This window comes from Hippopotamus amphibius, chromosome 12 (genome assembly GCF_030028045.1).
Source record: "Hippopotamus amphibius kiboko isolate mHipAmp2 chromosome 12, mHipAmp2.hap2, whole genome shotgun sequence".
NCBI lineage: Eukaryota > Metazoa > Chordata > Mammalia > Artiodactyla > Hippopotamidae > Hippopotamus > Hippopotamus amphibius.
Window position 1 is genome coordinate 90,599,448 of NC_080197.1, and position 27,366 is coordinate 90,626,813.

The following is a 27,366-nucleotide window of genomic DNA, read 5'->3' on the forward strand; positions in this document are numbered from 1 at the left end:
ATTCAGTACGTTCTCATTAGTCATCTATTTTAATACACAGTATCAATAGTAATACATTACTTTTTAAACATAGGTTGATGTTCCTTTTTTCCTTTTAAAAGTGTCATTCAACAGGCACTTACTCTTGATGTTTTAAAATGGTAATTTATTCATCACAAGATTCCAAAAATGGTATTCATTTGATTTGTGTATATAGGCTCTCAGACTCTAAAAACTTAGCTAAATGTACATTTGATAAATATTTTATATATATATTTTAATATTCCTTGTTATTTTAAGGACCTGAAATTTAAATTCAATAGAAAAGCTACTTAACTGTAAAGATATTCTACTTATTCATTCATACATTCATTAATTGAACAAATATTTATTTAGCTTCTATTATGCCCAAGGTGCTTGGAAACAGTTAAAAACATGCCATCTACCTTTATGAAGCTTGTAGACTGATGGGGAAGATAGTCTGTGAATAAATAATTTCAATGGGTTTCAGAAACTGCCAACTCAGGTCAGCGACTTCTAAACTGTTGTGAAGAGATTAGGTGGCCAAGAGTGGCTGGAGGGAGATCAGCTCTCATGGAAGGCTAAAGCGGGGTAACAAAGTGGGCTGCAGGGAGAAAATAGTGTACCTCCTATTTAGATGAATAGATTGATGGTGGCTCTCCCTCAGCCCACACATTGGATGGCCCCCTGCAGCATCCCAGGTACCTTGAGGAAGGAGCACAGATGGTGACAGTGCTGCCTTGGTTAATTTGTCCCCTTTCAGTATATTGCAATGTATTGTGTCTCTGTATGCTTGGTTCGTGAATTTACAAATTATATTTTCTGTTTTATCTAGTTTAACTTGTCCTCCAAAAATGGACAAAGTAGATTTAAAAGATTCTCTAAAGAAACTTCAGATGGAAAATAATAATAATACAAGCATAAGGAAACAAGAAAAAGTAGAGCTGACACTTTCACTCCTAGAGAGAGCTCTTTGGTCAGCCACATTGCAAGGTAAAGCAATGACCGTCTAATCAAATGTGATAAGACGTCCATTAAAACAAATTCAGAATTATCAAATAGGGTCCATGGCTCACTTCCACAACCATGAGTGATACCTTTATCTAATGTACCTTTGTAGAGTAACAATGAAAAAGTAAATCTTTGTCAATTAGTGGATAGGATTAAGAACTGAATAGCTTGATTTGATAAGTACAGCCAGCAGTACACTGCCTCCATTGGGTCCCCATGTCTCTGCGAGGTCCCTCTTCCAGCTATGACAGCCATTAAATTCAAGAGTCACAATTAATCAGATTTGGAACCTGACTTGTGAACTGCTGTAACACAGAGTGTGAAAATAAGATTTTAAAAATATAGTGAATCAAATTTATCTCACTAAACTGTTAATACTTGAATAATAATTAGAAACACATTTTAGTAATAGAAAAAAATATTAACAAATAAGTGTAAACTCCTGCTATGTAATTTTAAGCTTTGTGAATGTTTTTAATGTACATAATAAGTAGGAGAGGAATACAGATGTATTACTGACAAGTATATATGAGTACATATTATGTCACAGAAGTAAAATCAAGATGTTTTTAAGGATGAGGTACATGAGCAGTGCCTTTTGAACAGGACTTTCCCCAGAAGCGTGTTATTGGAGGCTCATACTAGCTATGGTTGTAAGGAGGAAGGAAAAGGAACAAATGATAGAAGTATTTAGGAGGTGGAGTGATAGGACTGGTAATTATTCCTTTGAAAATGCTCGCTGGATCATGTCCATCACCCCCTCCTTATTAAAACTCTCAGCATAAAGAGGATAGAACTCAAACAAAACTCATGTCTTCAGGGAAGACTCCCCCGATTCCCAGCCCAGTGCGTGTGCCTCTGGTACCCTAGAGAGTCATGCTGAGTCCTTTTCTCTCCATCTATAAATTATACATCCACTGGCGAGATCATTTGCAGAATGTTGGTCTCTCTAAGCTCCGTGAAAGACTAGCAGAATGCCTGGCACTTGGTAAATGTTAGTTCAAAGAATGCATCAGTTGGATGCGAAAGGTGAAGGAGACACTAAGATGCTCCGTTACCTCTCGCCTGAGCAGCTGTACCACAATGGTACATTTTCCCAAGATGGGGTCGATGGGGAAAAGGAGGGTTTGGGTTGGGGGAAAAATGATGAGTTCAATTTTGGACATGTTACATCTGAATCAAAAACTGTGAGTATTTTATTTGAGAAGTACATATATGTGTGCGTATAGTTAACTATAAACATATCAATAAATCTCATTAAAATTACCCCACTTGTGATTATGAAATAGCACTGGATGTCTAAAATATAACTGAATAAATAGTCCTTCAAAATCAAGCACACTGAAACTTACTGGGTATTTCCTATTTTAAGCACAATTACTTAGAACAGAAACTTATTTAATAGTAAAGCATGTTACTCTACTCAAGTAATGAACAGGGTTCTTCCCATTTTATTGCTTCCCAGAAGGAATAGAAAAAACAAAGACAAAACCAACTCTTCTTCCCCAAAGCTACCTTTACAGCAGAGAAGACAAAAACTACATTTCCGCCCAGCAAGATTTTACCATCAAGGAGTCCCCCTCCAGCTTCCTGAGATGACCTGGCCTGAATTAGCTCATGCTATGCATCTGTGGCTTGTTTCCTGCCTTTGGATCTTGTCATTCACTTTCTCATTTTCTTATCTATATAGCCTCACTTCCCTTGATGCCTTTCATCACTTCCCTGCTATCACTTTCTTTCTCTCAGTCTGGGATGAAGATCCTTTCTCTGGCTATATTGCCTTTGGACACCCAAACTAATAAGAAAATAAGAGTAATCACGCTGGATCAGGACTAAGGGACAGTCAGCCCTGTATTCTGTTTCCCAAAGTGTCTCTCAGGGTTTTTGGAGGGTTTATAGGTCTCCTCTAGCCTAGCCACCTGAGTATTTAATTTGAATCTGTCTTTTATGAATTTATGTTATCCCTGCTTTGAATGAATACTTTCAAACATGCTTTTTACCTTTACTTTCCTGATTCCAAAGCCTGTGCCCTTACCTTCTGTGCTATTTGTGAACATCTCTGTGCATTATTTTTAGGAAGCAGATTTCCAGAAGTGACACCAGTGGGATCTAAGTTCTTCCTACGTACTGCCAAATTATTTCCTGGCAATTATTATTATTATTTATTAAATTTCTAAGATATGTTGTGACTTATTTTAAGTGTTTACACATATTAGCAAACATATTTCATATAACCATATAAGGTAGGTATATTTTAAAGATGAGGAAACTGAGGCACAGAGAAGTTACGCAACTCAACGAAGATCACAGAGCTAGTGCACTGAGTACACTATGGAGCCAGAATTAGAACTCAGAAAATTTGGCTTCAGAGCCCACATTCTTAATCACTAAATTGCTACCTCACAAAAAGTTGTACCAACTTATACTGGCACCATTAATAAATGTAGATGTTATACTCGATTTCAGAACACTTCTACTTTTTAATTAGCACATTCTTATGCAGCATCTAAACTTCACTTTCTCACTTTAATGGTAAAGTTTGGAGTTAACACGGAGGACTATTTTCTAATAAATACCTTGTCTTTTTACTCCTGTATTGGGAGGAATGGGAGTAGAGGTGTGGGCTTGACAGCTGTTTCAGTGTGGAGTGAGCACTGCAGAATACTTTGTGCCTATAAACTTGGGCTTTGAAAATTCATTGCCTTGTGCTTATTTTTGCAAAGTGTGCAACATAGTAACAGATACCATTTATTGTGCACTTATTATGTGCCAAGCATTGTGGTGAATACTCTGGAGACATGGAGTCATTTGACTATGAGATGGGTCTCATTACCTCATTTGGAAACATGCTAGGGAGATCCGTGTGAGTTGACTCAACACATACACGTCATGTAAATTAGACATTTAACTTCTGGGGCTGATCACTGGCCCTGGGTCTTTAGTTGAGCTTAAATGAATGAGACTGTATTGCCATACAGTCACAATACCTAACGAACCTTCATTCCTCTTCTCTTAACAGTGACCCTATAAAGCTGACCTGGGCCAAAATCAGAAACAATAGACACTTTTTAAGAGCTCTGCTCTGGGATTTTAATTTAAATTCAGTTTAGAGTCAGTGGGAGCTGTTGACCTCCTGCCAGAGCCAATTACAAATCAGATGAGGTATAATGTGCATCGCAGTGCTGGAAGAGGTGACAGCAGGCCTGGTCACAGTGCTACCAAGGCGGGTAGGAAACCTGGCACCACATATCTGCAGGATAGCCCAGATGACTGGGGACTCTTTTAGTTGCAAATTTACTTTTTGCTGCTGTTGCTTTAATTAACTCCTATTGTCAAAATATTGTCATCTATGGATGAGATCCAAGGAACATCAAAGTTGGTAAAAAGGGTTAATCGGGCAAAGAAATGTGATTACATCAGTCAAAAGAAACATTAATAATTTTAAAGACCATCTGTTGTTGTAGGGCAGACCCTATAAATAGGAATGAAAGACTGATTTCAAAATAAATTACTTATTTTATAATGTGGTAATATTTTTTTCATAGCTGGCCGTACTACTTCTGTTAGAAACAGGAAATCTTCAGGACACTTATTCTGCAAAAGCCGTCCGTACCAATTGGCATTTCTATTTTTCATTATTGTCAAAATTCAGACTTTCCTATTAAAAAGGAAAAAACTATACATATTCAGAAGATAGTTTTGATCCTATTTCAAAATTCATACACAAGAAGTCTGCTGGTATCAGACCAGATATATCTGGACAGCTTTGAAAACCCATTGAGGAAAGCACACAGCTGTCCTATTGGGCAACCCAGACGGAGAAGAAGTGCAACCCGGGTGAGTACAGGGTGACGCTGGGATGAGAGCAGGTGCGGCTCAAGTTCAGGCTGAATCCTTTTTTGGGAAGTGACTGATCTTTCTTCACAAAGCCGCCCCTCCTTCCTGGAACCATCCGGAAAGGGCCTATGAAGCTACTAGAAAACTCCCAGGTGACCTGAGGTGATTCAATTCTCCTTTCACACTACAACTTCCTGCTTCAACCTCACTTTCAGAGACAGAATTTTTCTTTTCTCCGTTCCAAAGAGCAGTCCACAGTATAACCTATTAATGGGTCCTGACTACCTGAGTATCTTTTGAGGAAATCTACTCAATCGCGAAAGTCCACAGTAACATTAGATAGGACTGACTATGCTCTTGGGGCTTAGAAACCTATTACAGAGCAAACTGACTCCTGGCTCTCTGGAAATAGGGCAGTGGTCCTCATGTGAGGGTGGAGGGGCCTGGGACTCATCCTACCTCATGGCCCTCAAAGGAGGTTGTTTCAGCATCGGGGAACATTACAGAGCCAGGCATAGAAAACTGGTTTTGGAGTCAGCTCTGGATGTAAGATCTAGATATGCCAATTAGAACTGGGTGGACTTGGAATAAATTCCTTAAGCTCTGAATGAGGGGTTAGGATGGTCCGCGCCTCTTAGGAATGACATGAGGATTAAACGAGAGACCACCTGTAAGGTGCTTATCCTGCTGCTTGTCTCTTGGGAAGCACACAGTGAATAGCAGTCATCATCACGACACCTCTTTCCCCCATTTGAGACCACAGCAATTGGGTTTAATTGCTGAGCTACTGAAAGGACCTCTGAAAGGAAGTTTCACCTACAAGCAGTTTTGGAGGAAAGGCCACACTGAAGTGACCGGGCAGCCATCCTGAACACCACTCCCACCCGTCTTCCCCACAATCCTTCCCACAGCAGCTTCTTCACTTCAGCCTCCATGTCGATGTCTACACTTCAGTTCCAGGCTGTCAACTAAAATCCAGATGAGGGGTGAAGATCTCTTTCCACACTCAAAGCCCAAGACTGTCCAGTTGCAAATGGTTGGGGCATCACGGTTTTGCCTGAGAGTGGACTTTGAATTCAGGCCTGAACAGGAACCACTTCCCTCACGTCCTCTTTCACCACTTATTGTCTCAAGTGAATGTGGCCAACTTAGCCTCTTCAAAACTGCTTTCTTGTTTATACAAACAGGATAATACCGAATTGAGTAGTTGAAAGGATGACATGTAATAATATTTACATGTAAAGTCTTTAGCACGGTAGCTGGCAAGGAGTGAAGCCCAACGCATTACTATTGAATCCAATTTTAAAAACGCTACCTAACTGCTGTCTTTGGTACACAGAAACTAACAAATAAGTTCAAACCATAATCAAAAGATAAGCTCGTGATCAGATGTTCTTCAAACACTGGTGAATAAGGTAAACATTTCAACCCGCTTACGGACCTACGTTCACAGTCTACCTACTTTGTGCAGATTTCCTACCTTATTCACAAGAATCATCTCTGCCAGGCTCACAGTGCCCACTACTTAAAATTTCCTTCCAAATTAGCTTCCTCTAGAAAGGACGGGGGAGAAGAAGCAATTTTTTGGTGACCTGTAGAATATTATTATGATGTGGGTACTACTAACCCTCTTTTTTTTTTTTTTTTTTTTTACAAATTTGGAAACAGAACTAAGGACAAAAGTGAAGCAGGCGAGGGAAGCAGTGTCAGAGGCAGAAGGTGATCGCAGGCCTGTGTGAGGCTGCCCATCCACCATCTTCCCTCTTCTGTTTGCACTGCCTTTCAGGTTCTCAGGTTGATTCAAGAGCCGGCCTTCTGAATAGGGTTCTCTGACAGACACCGCTGAACTAACGAAGACCAATGTCTGCCATTCGACGGAATGAGGATTTTAGTCGGTGATGAGGCGTCTGGTTGTCCTCTCGCTTTCCCAGCGGTGACTAAAAAGTGAAAGCCACTCCATGACAGAGGCTCCTCGGTCTGCCGGCTTGAAATGCTCCAGGTAGATTAATTTTTGAAAGATGATTCACCTTCCCTTTCCTGTTTTGATGGAACGCGGAGACGGAACCATTCCTGTCAATAAAAGGCTCGAGTTTCCACCCCACACATTCGCGCTGTGCTGACAAGTCTAACTGGCTGACGCGCAGGTGGGATTTCCTGTCGCCATTTTCAGGAAACACTTCCCTGCAAGGAAGTACCCCGTCCGTCCAGAGGGGCCGTGCCCGGAACAAAGAGCGAGCGAAAGAAAGGGAACCGGGCCCCGCGCCCTGCGCCCTCGCTCCCCGCTGACGCCCCGATTGGGGGCGCCGCGCTCCTCGCCCCCCGCCGCTCGGAGCCGGGGGCGGAACCACGTGGGGTCTCCCCGCGGGGCCAGAGCGCGCCCCCAGCTCCGCGAAACCACCCAGTTCCCCCAAACAGAGCCCCTCCAGCACGTATCTCGGGGAGGGCTGGCGAGGTCTGCGGGCGCTGGATCCGGAAGAAAGGCGGCGCCTCCCACTGCGGGCTGCGGACAAAGGGTTTCCAGAGGTGCCCGCGCTCCGCGCTGTCCCGGCCGCTTCGGCCCCTCCCCCCGGCGACCCCCGGGGGACGCTGTCCCGGGGGAGCCGACACGCCGCTCCCTCGCGGCCCGCAGCGGCTCGCGGGGCTGCGCGCGGACCCGCCACGCAGGCGGCCGTCCTCGCGCGGCGCCCTTCCCACAATGCAACTCCCCTCGCTCGCGCGCCCCGGCCCGGACCCCAAATGCGCCCCCCGGCCCCCTGGCGCAGGCCTCCTCGCCGGCTTCCGCGCCCTCCAAGCCGCCCCCCCCCCCCCCTTCATCCCCGAGGGCTCCCAGTCTCCAGCCGCCGCCGTCGCCGCAGCTGGGCTCTTGGCTCGCTGCCGGGTCCCAGGGGGGGCGCGGGGCAGGTGTCCAGGCTGCGCACAGCCTCCGCTCCCGGTGCCACCGCGGGCGCGCCCGGCACACGCGCGCCCCGCAACCCCTCCCTCCCTCTTTCCCCGATGCTCAGGATCCGCCGGCCGCGGTCGCGGCATCCTCGGCGGGCGCGCGGCGACAAGGAGGCAGCAAGGGGCGGCCGCCGGCAGAGACACCATGTGACGGGCACCGCTCAGGGACACGCAGCTTCGCTTAAAGAGCGGGCGTGCAGGAGGGGAGGCGACGGCACGCTGGACGCGGGACGAACAGCCTGAGTTTCCCCGCTAAACCATCACGAGCCATGGATGCGCAAGGGCGATGCGGCCCCCAGTAGGAGAATGACTGCGATTCGAGACCCTCAGCAGCCGAGGGTGTGGATGTAAGTGCTAGGCTGGCGAGTACCGTGTGGGTGGGGGTTGGTGGTGGGGGGAGATTCTGATGCAATCGGCCCGGAAAGGAGGAGGAGAGCCAGGAGAGTGTGAGCTAGGGCGGCCACGCCGCTCCGCCTGAAGGTCGCCGCCCTTCACCTTCGTCGGAAATCCGCGACACCACGCTCAGCCCCACCACCCCTCCTCCAGTCCTCGCTGACGGAGGCCACCTTTCCTCCGCCGAGGCAGCCAGACCTTGACACAAAGGACATCGCACGGCCGGGGGAAAATCCCGGAAGGGCGGATACCTTGACGTCTCCTTTTGCCACTTTTCCCTTTATTGCCCGAGGTAAGGTGATTTCTCTTTCCCGGGGAGAGCTGAAGGCCGGCGGCGGGGAGGAAAGCGAGGTTTTAGATGTTGGGAGGAGGCGTTAACGCAGAAGTCGTCCATGCGGCATGCGAGGAAAGAGTGCCCGGCTGTGTCGGATGCGTTCGGGTTTTGCTTTTAGGAAAAGAAAACTCCAGATCCCCGGTTCTCCTGACCGCCCGCGGCAGTGTAAGGAGGTGCCGGAGCCCCTGATTTCACCTTTGCGTGGGCCGTGGCTTACTTTTAGGGTCTGTTTTCTTAGTGGCAGATTGTGCCACCAGATCTAGTTAAATCATGCGAGGGTTAGGGACCATGCGGGTCTGGAGAGCGCAGCCGAGGTGAGGATGCGACTGCATATTCGAGGAGTGTTTGAATGCCGGGCATTTGCCAGGAATTTACTGTGACCGCAAGACCGGGAGGAGGGCATGTGATGTCCCCGGGGCTGTGTGTGCGGCCGGCTGGGTCTCGGGGACCGGCCGCGGGGCCGGGGAGCGGAGGCGCGGAGCCCGAGTAAATAGGAGCACGCTTGCCGGCCCTTCTGGAGCTCTGCCGGGCTCTCAGTACGAACAGGAGTGGGAGGATGCGGGCAGTGTGTGTGTTTGTTGGGGGGGGGGGGGGGTGGGGGGGTGGGGAGTGATTAATAAAGGATGCTGGCAGTGACTCACTGCCCTTTGCCGCCCCAAAGAGGTTCTTTCCCAAATCAAGAAAGAGAGAAGTGCGGCTCTGAGAGCTGGAATCGGCTGGAGCTGGCGAACAAAAGGCCACCGCTTGCGCGGGGCCGGGCGCGGACGGTCCTCGCCTGCACTCGCACCTTCTCCCCCCACGCCCCGCATCTCGCTCGCGTCCCTAAATGTTGCCACAAAAGGCCTTTAACCTCGCCGCGGCCGTGCCCGGAAGAAAAGTGCTTCTTCGCCCCGGTGCTCGCGCCCGCACCGCCGTAATCCGCCTCCCGGAGCATCGGGCTCCTCGGCACCCACTGCGATCCTCAGGTTACAGGGCTGCCTGGGCGCCGCTTCCCTGCGGAATCGCCCGGCCCTCGGTTTGGACTGAACTGTAATCAGAGAAGGTACAAGCGCATATGGCGGCAAAAGGAATTTCGCGGTAACCGCGTCAGGGCGTTTCGGGTGCCTTTCACAGGCTGTCTTCGGCTTGAGAAGGTGGTGCTACAATTGAGAGTCCTTTGTGTCTCACTCTGCGGCGCGGACCGGGTTTTTATCGCGCTGGTTCTCCGATGAAAACCTGACTGCCACATACTTTCGCAGCCGAATCCCTGGTGGTGTATTTCATGAGTGAAAATGACCCGAGCGCTAGGAAACAGTATTTATTTGCATTTGGAAAGGGATCTGACATCTCTGCTGTGGACTTAAAAATTTTTAATATAAGAGGGAGGAGAGGATAAATCTGTGGTTTGCAGACTGCAGGGCCCAGCAAGACTGTAATTTGTCACCTTGATAGCAGCAACTCGTGCTTTTTCTGACGTCAGAAGGACAACGAAAATAAAACCTGAGCTAGGTGGCTGGCTGGCCTCATTGTTAAATATCTCTCTCAGGGTGGGTATTCCTGAAATCTATGCAAAACAGCTAAGTCAGGGCTCTGATCCATGGTGGGCCCCCTGAATTTCGGTTTGAGCCCCAATCTCAAAATGACTTTTCTCTTCAAAGGTACTTCAGTTCTCAGTATGCCGCCTTAGGCATCAAAAAATCACCTAGTTTGGCTTGATGTCTTAACCTTGATGAGTTTTATTCACTTTTTTCCCCCCAGCACATCCAATGAGTGTTTCCTATTGAGGCTTTATGTGGCAGTTAGCAACTAACAAGATAAAGTTCCTGCTTCTGTGAGACTTCCATTCTCCTGCGGGAAACAAACAGCAGATGAACCTATAAATGAATTTTGGAGATATGTTCCTGCAGTGAAGAAATAAAACAGGATCATGTGATGGGGGAGGGTGCTTGAGATTGATGAGCCTCTAGGAGGGCCTGTGTGAGAGGGGACATTTGTCCTGAGATGAAGAGGCCAGGCACCTGCTTATTGCTAGGCTGTCTTTTCCTCCCTCTGGGTGATACTTGAGGGCAAAAGCCAGTCTTATTCATTACTGTTTCCCTAATGCCCAGCACAGGGTAGCTGCTTAATAAATGCCTATTGGATTGAGACCTTGGCCAAAACATCTCATTCAGCACTTTATGCTGCTGTTGACCATTACTTTCTTTCCGTTTCTCATTATTTGTTCCCCTGCTAAGTTGAAACGTCAGAGTCTTTTTCTGCTCTGCTTCTCCTTCTCTCTTACCTTCCCTCCACTTCTTAGCAGTTACCAGGCGCCTGCAGATGCCCCACAAACCTGTCTTTTCATCCCCGTGCCCAATGCCCGGGTTCTTAGGTCTCTGTCACCTGACCTAGACAGGGCCATTGCAGCAGTCGGTTGGGATACAAGAACCGTGAAACAGACATGGAGGTGCCCTGAAGAAACCCGCGCTCAGGGGAGCAGACGCAGGCACAGTGCATAGTGAAGAGTGAAGCAGCCGGCAAAGGAAGTGTAATGGGCTTCTAGTTGGTGGCTTCCTTACCAAGCTCTGCTCCCCTAATTCAATTTCGACACTTCCATGTGATCTATATTTTTAGAACTCATTTTTAAATGACCTTGCTTCTGAAAACCTTCAGTGGGTTCCAGTCACCTACAATTAAAGTCTAAATTCCTTAGCTGGGCACTCAGGACCCTCCACAATCTGCTGCTCACTTCTTTCCATCTCTTTCTTCCAGTTCACCCTGTACCCTTTCTGTCACTTTTCTGCCTCAATATTGATGTTGAGTCCAAACTGGAATGCCTACTGAAATGCTATATATTTGTGAAGGCTTAGCCCAAATGCCACTTTTTTACCTCCTCAAATAAGTGTTCACTGATCACCTCTTAGCCTTTTCATAAAAATTTATCTTTCGCTTTTTGCATTATCATCAGTCCAGGTGATGGAAGGTGGGGTATAAGGACATACACTTTGAATCTATGCCAGGTCTCAACTTACCTGCCCCAGGGACCTTGGGCGAGATTTTTTTTTTAGCATTTTTGAGCTTCAGGTTTCTTTTCCCCCTATTTGTTAAACATGATGTAGTGGTATGGTGAGTTATGTTGAGGGTTTCATGAGGATAATGGATGTGCAGTGCTTGGCACAGTGTTAGTCGTCCATATATGTTGAATTAAAAGGGACTTCAGGTTTCTCATCTATCAGAGGAAGTGGGGGAAGTTGATCAGGAAAGTTCCCCTTGCCTCTAATAGTCAATGAATATTTAATCATTTGAAAATACTTTCCTGAAAATAATACCTTAATGGAAACTACCTGAATGTTTTCAGTCCCTGGGAGAATGTGCATCTGTGAAAAGTGGTGTGGCGTGGAGGAAAGCAGGTTGGTGGAAGGAAGTACATTCCAAATAGCATCATAGACTTCAGAGAAAGACAGCTTAGAACACTTACCCTGAATTGAGTCTTTTAAAAACATTGTTTCACTTATTTCTGGAAGTTGATTGAATTTTATTGGTTGGTTTTCTACATACCACCTGTGTGTTAGGGTTACTTACTGTGCTTAAAGGAATTCAGTCATAGGGAAGCACCATGGTTTGGGGAGACTTTGAAAGCACCAATGTTGCAATCAAGGAACTCTGCCTCAGGTGAAGCTACAATGTGTCTTTGACAATAACTAGCTGGGTCCACTTGGGCAACTCAGTTAACATTTTAAATGCCTCCTTATCTCATCTGTCCAATGCTAATGATAGTGTCCCAGCCGCCTAACTCTAGTTGTGAAGGTTCAATGAGAACAGAGCTAAGAGCATCCTTGAACAAGTTAAAAGAACTCTTCAAGATGATAACCATCTGGAGTTAAACATGCTGCTAAGCTGCAGTTTTAGGAGATGGATCAAGATTAATGATCCTGAACGTGGGCTTCACATTAGACGCACCTAGGGTTTTTTAAAATCTACTGATGCCCAGACTCCATTTCCAGAGATTCAGATTTAGTCAGCCTACGGTGGAGCCGAGACATGGGAATTTAAAACAAACAAACAAACAAGCAAAAAAATCACCAGGGATAATTCTCATAGGCAGTGGTTTAGATTTAAAAGCAAGCAAAACAAAAGCAGAAATTAAATGAAGACTTCCATATACTGTTTGATAAAGTCTTGGTAATGCAAAATTATGAGCTTGACTGGCTTTTCCCCTGACTTGACAAAGCCAGCCAGTTGTTGATATCATAGAGTCACAGCCCCAGGTTACAATTTATAACCTGAATTTTCCCCGGCATGGAAGCCCATCCAGTGATACAGCCAGAGCCAAATAAAGATTTAATGTGTGGGTCTCAGTTTCCATCTCTTAGGAGTGATGAAGATGATTGGAAAAGAAAGAGACAATGGAAAGGAAAAGGAAAGGGAGAGGTTATGACCCAAGGTCTGGGAGGAGGAGGCTGTGAGAGGAAGAGCAGCAGGACAGAGCACAAAAGAAAAGCTGCGCTTGATTTACTGAACGGGTTTTGTTCACGTTGCAACCTGCTGGCTGTAGAATCAAGTGCAACCTGTGGGTATATTTGGTGGGACCTCCATGTTCTCTTAAAATTGTTTGGAATTAGTTGTCCACAGTATCAGAACTTAACTTGAAACCTGGATTTCTGTTATTTCTTGAAACAAAATCAAAATATATGTCTTATTTTTACTGAAACAGATGAGACACATATTCTCCAGTTTCTTGTGCCCAATCTGCTTTGCTCATTTATCTTACCTACTTGGGCGCTGGCTGCATTTGCTGTTAACCCTTAGTATTGATATAATCTGTAGATCTTAATGTCAGCAGCACATTAGAAGCCCCCACAGAGCATTTAAAATATCCATGCTGAGATCCCATCCTAGACCAGTCGAATCAGGAACTGGTGTGTGTTAGGGGAGCGGATTATCACTGTTATTTTTCTAAAGCTCCCGAGGTGATTCCTGTGTGTAGTCAGAACTGAGTACTACTAGTCTAAGTCACCTATTCAGAACACTTGTCCACAAGCCCATCTTCTTATCTCTGAAAGTGATTCATTAAGAAAGTCTACAGAATCATAAATTCAGAGAATTTTAGAACTGGGAGAGCTCTTAACTGATTAACTGGGAGTATATTCTATCTAAGACAGAGGTCCAAAGCGAAGAAAAAACTTGTTCAAGGACTATAACGTCATTTGGTATTTAGTTATAGTGTGTTTTATTATATTTTCTCTTTTCAAATAAAGGCATATTTTTAAATGTTTATGTGTATAAATGATCTACCATTTTGTGGTGCTTTCAAATTGTCATTATTTCTGTTTTTCCTAGAGTATTTTGTTGGGAGTTAGTTGTCATAACTTAGCTAGGACTTAAAAAAAAAACTCTCATTCATTGTTTTTAGTTCAATAATAATCCTGATCAGAGATATTACTATAGCAAAAACATACATGTGCAAAGAAAAATAATTTCTCAAAGACTATACTATTCCAGGCTGTTTTTAAACTCTGTACGTAATTATTTGAATCTATGAATTTTCAGTTGATGAGAAAGATTTTTACTTTTGTGGTATTCACACTGCTCAAAGGCACTCACTGTTTTAATTAAATTAAACTTCAATTTTTTTAAATGTAATACATGGTCCGTCATCCTATATCCAGAGTTACAGGTTAACTTCATTAACTTCTAGAGTTTATTAATATTTTCTGTCTTTGAGAAAACAGAATAATTTCAAAACATCTGAATATGGATAGGTTAACTCCCCAACATAGGCTGGGCATGTTGATAACAGACGTTTAAAAGATCATCTGGGTGAATCAAAGATTTTAATGTAAAAAATAAAACTAAAATTTATAGAAAGAAATATGGGAGGGAACTTCTTGGGGGAATAAGGAGTGAAAGAGGCTTTTTTCACTGTAGACTCTTTTGTACTTTATGAATGTTGTACTATGTACATGTATTACCTAGTCAGATATTTTCCAATAAAATGAAATAGTGAAATAAAAAAATAAAAATTAAAAAAATAAAAGATCAACTGGGAACCTGAACAGAGGAGTTGTGGAGTGGTAGGAGCAGGTGTTGGGATACTGTGAACAAGATAGGATGCAGGGGGCAATCTGTCAACGGGAGTGAGCAGCTCCTCTCTGCCCCATGCAGAAATGGTCCGTCCTTATCCCTCTGTGAGCATCCTTTAATGGGGGCTTCTCACCCTCGGCACTCCCGGCATTTTGGGCCAGGTAAGGCTTTGCTTAACTCCATAAAGAGATCGTGAAAATATATAAGAACCCTTGCTATAAGCCAATGAATAATCTATACAAAAGCACTGGAAGAATTCATCACCGGTAGATAATCAATCATGAGTTGGTCATTGGTGGAAGACCTCACAGAGAAGGTTGGCTTGAAATTAAAAATAATAATAATTAAAAAAATCAAAGCACACACGCCAGCAAGCTGGGCTTGGAAAGAAATGTTGTACTTAAGTGGGCATGAGGTTGGTGGGAGAGGGGTTGGGTGGGAAGTATGTTAGGACCAAGATGGTGCGAGCAAAGCAGGAAACTGCTTATAAGTAGATCCGTCACAGCAATGGAAGTTTCTGAAGGAACATTGTGGGAGAGAAATTTAAAGAGAGAGCTAAGAGCAGCCTGGGCTTTGAATTTGAGGTTCCAGGGATTCGACTGTTAGGAACAGTTATGATTGGCAAGGGGGGAAGAGGAATGTGCAAGGCATGGATTTTCAGGAAGAATCTGCGTCTGTAGATGGAGAGGGTAGGGCTCAGTAGGCAGCATGGGGGGGAGGCGACCGGCCAGGCTGGGATTGTGGAGCTGGGAGGAATGAGAGGAAGGAAGGGATGGTGTGAAAGAATGTTGATAGGAGCTGAGGACTGATTAGATACCCAGGTTCCGTGTCTGAGCGAGGAGGGGAACGAACATTATCTCGAACAGAAATAGAAAAGCTGTTGCGTGAGGTCGGGTGATGTGTTCAGTGAGGCACCTGGAGTTGGAGGTCACGGTGAACATCCACGTGGAGAGGTCCCACAGGCAGCTGGTGTGTCCGAAAAGAATTTGTGGAAATTTTTCTGAGCTGGAGGGAACCCGAGAGACCTCTTCCCTCCAGCCTTCTCAGTTTACAGGTGAAGAAACACATGCCATGTTAAGTGCTGTGATCATTAGCAAGTAGAATTTATGAGGCGATCCTATTTCAAAATGCAGAGGAATTCCAAAATGCAGAGGAGTTTTGTAAGATGAAGAGGCCTGGGGGAACAATATCTGAAAGATGCCCTTGTGGGATGAAGCCTGACACTTCAGGCTTGAAACTTGAAAGAGTTTGAAGAGTGCGGAGGGAAGAGTGGAGGGAGAAGGGCTGCCCCCACACCGAGGGTGCGAGAAGGCCGGGAGCTAGCAAAGGAGGGGGCAGCAGCATGTCGGAGGATGCTGTGAGGAGCAAGGAGATGGAGGCCGGGAAACAGTGACCCTCCTGTGCGGGCAGGTGAAGGGATGAGGACTGAGAACAGACCACTTGCCTTCGTTAGGAAGAGGTAGCAATAATAGCAGTGACTTGCTTACCAGAATCAGGCCCAGCTTGGACCCAGTCATGAAATCTTTATAAGGACTCTGTGAAGTGGGTACTACTTTATGTCCATTTTACAGATGAGGACACTGAGGTAAAGAGAAGTTAACCTACTTGCACAGGGTCAACACAGCTCCTGAAGGGTGGAGCCCGGGTTTGCCATGGAGCCTGGATTCAGGGGAGTGATGAGGACTGGCGAGTTGTTCAGACTGTTGGCCGTAAAGACTTCAAGGTTACTTTCCAAATATGGAGCTGAGCACGATTGACAGAAGTTGGGGAAGCCAGTAGAGAGAAAGAGGGAGGCCAAGTCCTAGCAGAGCTGAGACATGAGCACTGGATAAGTCATGAGTTTTGAGTTAGAAGAGAGAAGACACCTCTTCTTCTGAGATCGCTTACTGGATCCCAGCCTTTCACTACTGAAGGCCATTCCCCACATCCCAAGGACTGCAGGTTTTCAAAGACTATCAATTTTAAGCTTTTATTTGAGTTGAAGTATAATTTACATGCAGTGCAACATCTGGATCTTAAGTGTACTGTTTAGTGAGTTTTGACTACAGCTTGAATGTATTAATCCACTTCCTGCTTTTGTTACTCAAAGATATATAACATTGCCAGTCAGAATCTAGGATTATCACGTCAAGTTAAGGCAATCTTGCCAAAAGCAAGGACTCTTGATGTTTTAGTTAACCTGTTTAGCCTGTTTGAGGCCTTTTGAAATATAGAGAAGCAGCTCATAGATCATATTATTACTGTATGAGAATCCAGTGAGCCAAGGACCTCATGTGTAAATAGACTCAGTTGGTTATGGGAAGAGATGGCAGGAAGACCAGGACCATCATTGGCCTTACACCTAATACGTTCTCAAAACCACTGTCCTAGCTGTCATAATTGATTTTCAGGAGCTGAGCTGGGAGAAGTGTGATCTTATTCTTTAGAATAAAAAAACCAATAGTGATTCATAACAATTTTGAAATTAAGTGTAAGTATATTTAGTGTCGTTAAGGAAGTCTTGTTGCATTTTAGGTGTGACTGTGATATGGTAGTATTGTTTTAAAAACAGACTTGCTTAGGACACCACAGCACATCAGATCTGAAAAAAATTAAAAGGTATTGCTATCTTCAAAAAAAAAATTGACCCGACCTTTTTAAGATATGTGCTGAAATATTTATAGATGATGAGATATCTGGGATCTTTTGTAAAATAATTCTGTGTGATGGTGGGGGTAAAACTTCAACAAGACCAACAAGACTGGCCTGAAATGATCATTGCTGAAGTTGCTACATGGGGGTTCATTATTCTGTTCTGTCCACTTTTATATATGCTTAAAATTTCTCTTAATAAAAAATTTTAGAGGGAGGAAAAAATAAAATTAAGAATACTAGTCAGGGTTTAGCTGCATATTAACAGAGATCTTTCTATGTATGTTAAGCAAAAAGGATTGAATACAGGGAATTAAGGTCTATAAAATTGCTAGGAAAGATGGGAGACCAGGCTTTAGGCTGGGTCTCTAGGAATAATCACCAGAACGCCACCACTCAGCTGGCCTAAGGGCTCTTGTGCCTGCATCAGGAAGCCGTCTCTCGTTGTTTGAACACATGCTCCAGGAGCACATCACTTAGGCCAGAGGATCAGGAGTTTATAGCCACAGCTGTTGGCTCCAGTGCTGCCTGCGGCACCTGCTAGAATTGTACAAGTAAAATGGATGCCTGGCCCCCATCACTTTGCTCTCTAATTGGTGGAATCTAAATTCTCGCTAGACCCTAGCTGCAAAGGAACGTGGGAAGTGTAGTTTTCACCTTTCTATCTTCTGCAGAACTGCACTAGAAAGAAGGGGGGAAATTGAGTGAGCCAATCCATCACAACATGTCTTAACAATTGAAATTGTATTCTTGCTTCTTTATCCCCAGAAGTACTTTTGGACAATGTTTAAGTTATAATATATTTTTTGGTTTGGTTTTCTCTCTACAATTTTTCAGTCAGCTTTTACCAAACCAGTATAACCTCTTATTACTCAAGAACACGTGCCTAGCTCCCTCTGCTCTAGCTAGATTTATCTGTGCACATTTGGCCTCTTTGTCTTTGTCTTTGCCTGTGCTGTTTCCAGTGCAAGGAATGCCTTCGCTACCGCAGTCTAAGTCCTACCTTTTTTTAGACATAGTTCAAGTCCTAACTCTTTGTAAAACCTTACCTGATTTCTCCAGGCTCCAGTTTCCTTCCTTCCTTCCTTCCTTCCTTCCTTCCTTCTCTCCCTCCCTCCCTCCTTCCTTCCTGTATGCACATAGGTATGTATGTATATCTGTGAAATCTTTCTGGACTCATTCTTTGTTCTACTGTAGAGTTTGGTCTCTATCATGCAAATGTTTATGATATACTGTCACTTTATATGGGAAGGTCTTGCTTGTTTCAGTAGGCTGTAAACAATGTAAGACCAGACAAGTTTCTCTGTATATCCTCTCATTTGATACATATCACCATGAAGTGTAGAGAAGTTTATGTATTTTACATTGGTACTGTCAGTAAAATGTACCAATAAGCATACTAAGATAATAATGCTTCTTAAGAATACCTCACAAGATTGCAATAAAGGATCAGAAATATTCTGCACTGAGTAACCTGTCATTTGTAACCTATTAAAAACATTGGGAGATAGTAATTGTGGTTGGGTTACATCAAGATCTTCACATGATGACCCCATTTGATCTTTTTTCTTCTCTTTTTCTCTTCTCTCCTCTCCTCTTCTCTCTCTTTTTTTAAGGCAAAGTTGTATCCATGTTTATTCAAACCGTCTGAAAACATCACCCCATAGTTTGCTCAATAATAAAAAGGGGAAAAGATAGCTTTACAGTGGATAGGGGCTGTTGACCACAAGCTTAAGGCCCATTTGGTCTTTTAATTAATTGTATGGTCTAATAATTGCTTCTATCTTTCAGTGAAGCTATAATCCTTTTGTTTCTTAAACTCAACCTGCACTTCCTGCCTCTGTCAGGAAGAACATGTTAGCCGTGTTCTCCTTCATTGAGAAGTCTCAGCTCAGGGCGCATCTCCACTTGTCAGTCTCCTGTCCACCAGGCGATGGGACTGTCTAGCAGTAGCAGGTTGGTTGTCAATTGATGGCACAGTCAGGCAGTTAAGGAGCATTTGCAGTAATGGTGTAGACCAGTGTTTACGGGCGTAACTCAGGATAGGAGACTGTATCTTGTTAAGTGGGAAAACAGGTCTTAAAAACTCTATGGTATGATGTCCATATTTGTAAATGTATACACATTTTAAAAAAAATTTGTACTCATGCTTTTCATTTAACAGATATTTATCGAGTGCCTACTCTGTGCCAGGCAGTATATCTATGCGCATAGGAAAACCCTCCAAGGTCATACTCCAGTATATGTACAGTGATCGTCTCCACTTGCTAACAGGTGACTTTTTTCTTATTGTTTTTTCCTTCCTTTGCAAGCTTGTATTTTCTAATTTTTCTACAACAACCTATGTTATTTATTAATAAGGAACTAATATTTTTAAAAAACACTTTTGTTCTTCAGAATGCTTAATATGTAATATTAACGTGAAAAACAATAGACTAAAAACAGTCCAAAATTCTAATGTTAAATAAAAAAGAGGAGAGAGAGCTAGAGAGGAAGAAAGAAAGGAAAAGAAAAAAGAAGAAAAGAAAGGAGGAAGCAAACCAGACTCCTTAACAGTGGCCCATTTTGAGTGGTGGGGTTTCTTGTACAGTGTTTGTTCTAAAGATTCTACAGTGGGCATGTATTAGCTCTAGAACCAGAAATTTTTTTTTTTTTCTTTTTCAAGAGCCGGTTCAAATGTGATTTTTCTGTGAAGCTGCCTCAGATCCCTGAATTTGACTTTTTCAAACTTCTAAAATCCTCTCATCACCTAGCACTCAGTAAATATATAATAAATTGAAAGGATAGTATTTTCTAAGTGTCGCCTCAACCTTAGTGACAAAAGTCACTAACTTTCTTAACTTTCCCTATTTTTCAATTTTTTATTTTCATGAATAAGTTAAATTTCAGATAAGCTATTTCACAACAACAATAAAAATTTATCCTAAATTGGAAAAGAAAAAGAAAAAAGAAGAAGAAGAGGTTACAACACAGACAACACACAGACAGACAAAAGACCACATGAAGAGAGAGCAAGAAGACAGCTATCTATAAGCCAGGGAGAGAGGCCTCAGAAGAATTACAGCTCGCCAATACCTTGATCTTGGACTTCTGGAACTGTGAAAAATAAACTTCTCTTTAAGCCAAAGGCAAAAATGTATCCTGTGTGATTAAATTAGTACTGGCTTTTGCCTAATACTGACTTAATTTTAGTGGCCAGAACTTCCTCTATTCTTTTTATTCTTTTCCTTTTTTGTCCATTGTGTGTGTGGGTGTGTGTAGTACATATTTGTATACACACACATATATTGATATGAAAGTTTACATTCAAACAGTAGACTCCAGATCTGTTGTTAGTCAACTTTTCCTCTCAGAAATTTTTTTTGTCTAGTGCCCTGTTTCCTACAAGTTTATGGAGAGAAAAGGACTCCTTAATCCAGATTGGAAACACCGTCCACTGAGTGCACTAGAATTTCTAGCAGCCCTGCTGTATCACTTCAGTAGCCTCTGAAGGAGTCATCCAGGACAGAGCCAGTGTGGCAAGACTTCTAGGGGTTACCCAGTCCAGTCCATTTGTGCAGCTTTCTTCAGAGGGGGCCAAGGGGTTTAACCTTTCGAATACACTTCAGCGTTTGCAAAGTAAAGACAGGCTGTAAGTACTGCTGCTTCGTGAAGGCACTGAAAGCAATTCGTCATGGCCCAGGCTCCAGCACTACCACCCTGGCTGGAAGAATCAGCCCCAAGCTGCCAGGTTGGCCTTAGACCCGGGGTTCAAGGAGCTTCAATCTCCTGTCCTAGCTTCCTGCTTTCCAGGAGAGGCCCTGCCCTGCGGGAAGGGTGAGGCTCCTGGAACCTGAGGTATTAGACAATATTTATCTTGTGGAAGCTGTAAAGGATCCTGGAACCAGGGAAGACTCGTTTCAGTTAGGAGACTGCGTGAATGAAAAGGAGTAAGGTGGGGCCTAGCTGTGGGGAAGAGAAGAAGGAAATTCTTGAAGTATCATTCTAGGGTACTTTCTAGGGGTCCTAAGAATATTATCAGTTAGCAAAATGCTTCTTGGGATATACTAGAATGCTTAGATGGGCACGTTGGAGTTTTGACTCTTAACTAGGTTACAGTTATCTTGTGGAATTCAGGACCAGACAAAATAGCCAGACATCATCCAAGAGGGTTTACCATTGGAGGTAAAAAAAAATCTCAGTGACATTCTGCTTCGTTCCATGATCCCCATCACCTCACCGATGTTATCTTAGTGAGGCTCCTTCCTGGACCCAGTTCCAACGTGTGTGTGTGTGTGTAGGCTTCCCCACACCAACTGTTGTCGACTCAATTCTGACACTATCCATTGGGAGATAGAATAAGATTCCACAGGTCAAGAGCTTTGTCCCAACAAGACTGCCCTTCACTTCAGATGCCAGTCACAAGCCCAGGTGGTTGCCTGTGCTCTTGAGCAACTGGCCATAAATCAGAGGTTTCCATGACCCCCCTTCTTGGGTTCCATTAATTTGCCAGAACAGCTCACGGAACTCCGGAAAACCCATTTACTCACTAGGTTACCGATTTATTACAGAAGATTTCAAAGGATACAAATCAACAGCCAGATGTAGAGATACAAAGAGCGAGGTCCTCAACAAAGGCACTTCTGTCCCGGTGGAGCTTGGGGCCCAGTACGTGGTAGAGTTCTGGGTCCCTAGTATGGATACTCTTTGAACCTCCTCCTTTTTTTGGTTTTTATGAAGGCTTCATAACACAGGCATGATTGATGAACACATTGGCCATTATTGATTGATTCAAGCTCTGGCCCCTCCCCTCTCCCCAGAAATCAGGGGGTGGGACTGAAAATTCCAACCCTCTCATCACATGTTTGACTCCACCGCTGGGCAACCAGGCCCCATCCTTAGGTGCTTTCCCAAAGTCGCCTCATTAACATAACAAAAGACATTTGTTACTCTCAACACAGGAAATTCTAAGGGTTTGAGGAACTGTGAGCCAGAAACAGGAATGAAGACCATATATGTTTTCTTTGTAATAAGTCATAACACCACACCTCCGTTGCCACCTGCTTTTTGATTTGTGATGTTGTGTGTCTGAAACTCTTCACCTGCCTTCTATATTATTGGTGACAGCTCAGAAATCTAAATCATGGTCATCCATGTGAACTCGGCAAGTCTTTCATTTCTATGAGAAAATATAGTTTCAGGTGGATTAACCTAAATCCCTGAGTATGAGTTTTTAATTCCCTAATTCCCTGACATAGAGTGATTTCATTGAAGAGATTGATTTAATCTCTTGCAGTTGATGGATAAACCGTTTGCGAAATTTCAAAACACAGATTTGTCCTTTGCTGCTTGACCTCCAGGGTGGGTGGTTATTCCTGCATGATGCCATTTATTGAGGATTTGCATTTTTATTAAACTCAGGTTGCTAAATCAAAGGTGCTTTTGTGTCTGTTCAGTCTGTACCCAGCAATACGTGTGCTCTGTGGTCTGACGCATTAAAATAACTGAATCGCCTTCCTTTTAAACACACTGCTTCATGAAAGGGCATCTCTATTGCCTACAGATGACATGGTATTCCTATAAATGTGAACATAAAGATTATGGGACATGACTCATTTTATAGTTAAAAATGGAGGGAGATTTATGAAAGACATAAAATTTACAGCCTCTGTAACTTGATGTACCAAGATGGCTTTAATGCGTTGAATAGCAAAATGTCAAAGTTATGTTATCGGTAAATTCATTATTTGTGTGTAATAGTTTATTTGTAATCAGTGGTGACGTTTGTATGTTTAATTATTTTTCCTTGTGTTGTATTTTTAGGGGTGTCAACCTTATATTTTTGCTGCTATCCATTTGTAAATACACTCAGAGAAGGAGGACTTGGACTCATTTTTTGACCACAGGTACTTTCTAAACATGATGCATTTCAAAAGTGGACTCGAATTAACGGAGTTGCAAAACATGACGGTGCCTGAAGATGATAACATTAGCAATGATTCCAATGATTTCACCGAAGTAGAAAATGGTCAGATAAATAGGTGAGTATTTTTCCACTAACAGTTTATCTCCAATGAAAGAAATGTCTCTAAAATATAATTCTGGTTTTCAGTTATTCTCTTGAATTATTCATTACTAAAGCTATGCTCCATTTGAAGATGTAATTTGAATTTCATATGTGACATCTGTTGGGCATAGTCTGCAATAGCAGATGAAGCAGATAGGAAAGTAATTTATTCATGCTTTCAAATCTTTCAATTGAGCCTAATAAAAATGTATAAATACATTGGACCCCAACCAGCCCTAACTCTTTAAAAGCTCTGTGCTTATGAATTAGACCAACTGTTGGAATTTCGCTGCATGCCATATCTCAATGTGTACTACAGTCATCTGGCCTCCCCCACATTTTAATCAAGGAATGGTCAGAGTCGCACTTGCCGATGTTCCCATGTTAAAACGGCAGATACGTCATTACAAGCATCATTTATAACATGAATTTTAAGTAATGATAACATAGAGCCAAATAGCTCTATGAGAAATAGTAGGGGAAACAGTACATGAAACAGAGAAATAGTACATGAAACAGAAAGAAAAGAAGAGATGACGGTGAGTGAGGGGAGGTAGGGGATGGGCAGGAAGAACGCTGGCCTGGCAGCTCTTGCCCTCAGCAGGTCCTTCCAACTGTTGGGTCGTGTGTTTCTTAAGTTAACACGAGTAGGACCAAATATCCTTTTTTTTTTTTTTAAATGATTTGGGGCATTCTCTGACCTTGTGATTTTATTTTTTTAATTATTTTTTAAGATCCATTTTATTGACGTATAGTTGATTTACAATGCTGTGTTAGTTTCTGGTGTACACCGAAGTGACTCCGTTATACATACATATGTTCTTTTTCATATTCTCTTGCATTATGGTTTATCACAGGATATTGAATATAGTGCCTTGTGCTATACAGTAGGACCTTGTTGTTTATCCATTCTTTTTTATTTTCTATTTGCTATTGGCATATAGCCGATTATCTATTCTATGTATAGTAGTTTGCATCTGCTCATCCCAAATTCCCAGTCCATCTCTCTCCCACCCACTTGCCACTGGCAACCACAAGTCTGTTGTCTGTCTCCGTGAATCTGTTTCTGTTTCTGTGTCGTGGTTTAGATTCCACACAGAAGCCGTATCGTGTGCTGTTTCTCTTCTCTTTCTGACTTACTTAGTATGATAATCTCTGGGTCCAGCCATGTTGCTGCAGATTCTGACCTTCTGATTTTATAGCCACTTTATACGGATCCCTTAGCGGGAAGCTCTCCAGCTTGGGAGTTAGTGGTGTGGCTCGTTCGAAGCCCTGAAGCCTTCTAAAAGGCTGGGAGGAGAGAGTAGAATACGTGGGGACGGCTTACCTAGAACACCAACCATGCTGCTCTTTGAGGGGGGGCGGGGTCAAAAGGAAATTGGGAGGGAGGAGGATGAAAACACTGTCAGCGAACCAGGCATCTTCGCAGGAATCATTTCTGATAATGTGCTCTGCGTGCTGATACAATGTGTAATTGGCTGGGCTGTCATCATTTACATACACTCAGAAGTTGCAGCCCTTGCCCCTCCTCCTCGTTCTCTTCCTTAAGTGTTCTCAGAGGTTAAGTCTCCAACCCAAATACTTCCTCATTACCATCCAAGTATCATCTACTGTGTTGTGATATTTTTTTGTTGGACTCAAGTTTGCTTCTTTCACCATCTCTGAGTGATTGTTAAGAATAACTACCATGTCTTAAGTGCCAGGGGTGGTTATATATATTACCACGTATCCTTATAACATCATGCAACGAATTCTTTTGCAAATAAAGAGAATTTAAAAATTCAGTTTACAAAAAAGAAGAGGGAGGCTCAGAGAAAAAAAATAATTGCCCAAGGGCACACACAGGTCCGTCTGAAGTCCCTGTCTTTCCACTCTATCCTGCCACCTCTGATTGAAATGCTCGGGCGTGAGTGAAAAAGATAGTCTCTACTATCCATTAAACTCTGCTAAACTCTGCCAGTGCTGTTTGCTGCTCTGGGCTCCTCGGGTGTTCCGTAGTCACTGCTGACCTCCACTTAATGGTGGGTGGATTCCAAGGAGTACATTTTTGAGTTTATAACAAAGCTTCATTCCCAAAGCAATAGAGATCTTGAGGACCTTAAAATGAGAATCTTTTATAATATTCAGCTTAGGATCTGAACTTGATCTTTAAAAGTTTTACTAACAGAAAGTATTGTTTTGGAGGTGATAACCTCTTCCAGTAGGAGTAGGCGCCGCTCCTCGCATCTTTGGGTGCCTGCCAGGGGAGCTTACTTCCCCATAAACCATGACTAAGGCGTGGGCTGTACAACCTCTTGTTTTCTGGAATTTGGTTCCACTGTTGCAAATGCAGTGTGATGCATTCACTTCTTCATATTATCTCCCCTCTTCCATTGACATGGTTTATGAATCATGCTTCATTTCTGACTCTAGAACAATCAGAATTAAAAACAATATATTACAGCATGAAGCCAAAGAGATAAATAAACATTTTTAAAAAACCACCTCCCCCCTGTGACTTCTGCAAAGCTACACCTAATACCTCTGACTCTTCTGGTAGCTTTGTCACATTGGTGGGAGGGAGGTAGGCCCAATTAAATGAATCTAAGAGAACCATCTCCCACAACGGTGAACTTCTAGGTAATAGTGCCTTTTTTTAGGAAGCTAGAGAAAATGTTGAAAACAAATGTTAACCTCTGATTACCTGGCATCTAGCTGATGGCTTTGCCTGGAAACTCCCTACTAGGGTACTGTTGTATAAGAATCATTTTGTTAAGTTTAATTAAAAATAGAGTAGAGCCATTTGGGCATTAGGACACCTGCCCTTATTCCAGTTCAGTTGTTTTCTTTCATGCCCTAATTTTTGGGTTGTAGTCAGAAATCTATACCTGGAACAGCAAAACCTGTTGAAATGTCCGCTAGACCAGTACTGCTGACATTTTAATGTGCATGTGAAACACCTGGAAACCTTGTTAATATGCAGATTTTAATTCAGTAGGTCTGGGACTGGGCCTGAGATTGTAATTTCCAGCAAGCTCCCAGGTGATGCCCATGCAGCTGGTCCATGGACCACATTTTGAGTAGCAAGCTCTAGACCTTCCTCTAGACGTGAGCTTCTTGAGAGAAAGCACCATCTTAATTCTCTTTATATCTCTTGTACCTTGTAATGATATGATAATGGTGCCTGGTATAGGACAGACATTACAAAGTATTTGTTAAATGAAAGAGAGAGACAGAGACAGACAGAGAGAGCAGTTAAGTGCATGCTTTGGATTTCGACTTGTATTGAATCCTGGCTTTGTCCATAGGTCTCATGTGACCTTGTGCTTTAGGCCTTAGTTCCATCCCTGTAACACAAGGATAAAAATAATACCTGACCTCCTGGGATTGTTGGGGAACATTAAACGCAATGCTGTTTGTATGTTAAGGACTCAGGTTGTACCATCAGCCAGCTTAGGTTCAAGTCCTGGCTCAACAGTTTAGTTATTAGTAATGTAACTTTGGTCAAGTTACTTAATTTCTCTAAAATGGAACTATTAATAGTACCAACCACATTGTGAAAACAGATGAGAAAATTCATGTAAAGTACTTGGCACAGTGTCTGGCAAGAGTAGGTCTTTTAATATGAGGAAAGTCTCTCACAGTAAAAGTACAACCCTTTTTCTTTGGCAAGCACTTCTTTCTTCTCCCCCCAAGGACTAATAATACTGTTTTAGGTTTGAGATGTTTGTTGGTTAGGGTTATCTTAAAGTTGTTGAAATATTAATAGATTCTCTTATCTGTATCCAGGCAAATATTCATATATTTTAATATTTATCTACTGTTGCTCTTATCTCCATGTATACTTACTGTTGTTATGACCCAGGAAGCTTCTAACAAAATTTGAGAGTCTCTCATTAAGATTTTTCTTAATGCATAACTCTTGTCACTACACCCTGCATCAGTCTTTTTTTTCCTTGGTCCCTGTATGTCTTTTGGAGTTCATGAACTACATTTGTATTATTGGAATGGCCTTTAAAAAGTTATCCCTTCTCTTCTTCTTAGGCCTTTTCTATACCTTAGGAAAGAAGACTCCATAACTTCTTCCTATATTCAGTTTTCATGTCAGAAAATTCTTCCCTGGATTTAATTGTTCCTGCTACAACGAAAGTCT

The 27,366-nt window shown here is 43.1% G+C and overlaps 1 protein-coding gene across 1 annotated transcript in view; it reads left to right on the forward strand.

The window, feature by feature from the left end:
• The first annotated feature begins 7,032 nt into the window (after positions 1–7,032).
• The window catches only part of SLC38A1 (solute carrier family 38 member 1), a 60,366-nt gene continuing 40,032 nt past the window's right edge, over positions 7,033–27,366 (forward strand). The window contains exons 1-3 of the mRNA XM_057701578.1: positions 7,033–8,473; positions 19,353–19,462; positions 22,991–23,208. Coding sequence (XP_057557561.1) covers positions 23,087–23,208 — 122 coding nt within the window. The 5' untranslated portion in view covers positions 7,033–8,473; positions 19,353–19,462; positions 22,991–23,086. The remainder of the gene's footprint in view (positions 8,474–19,352; positions 19,463–22,990; positions 23,209–27,366) is intronic.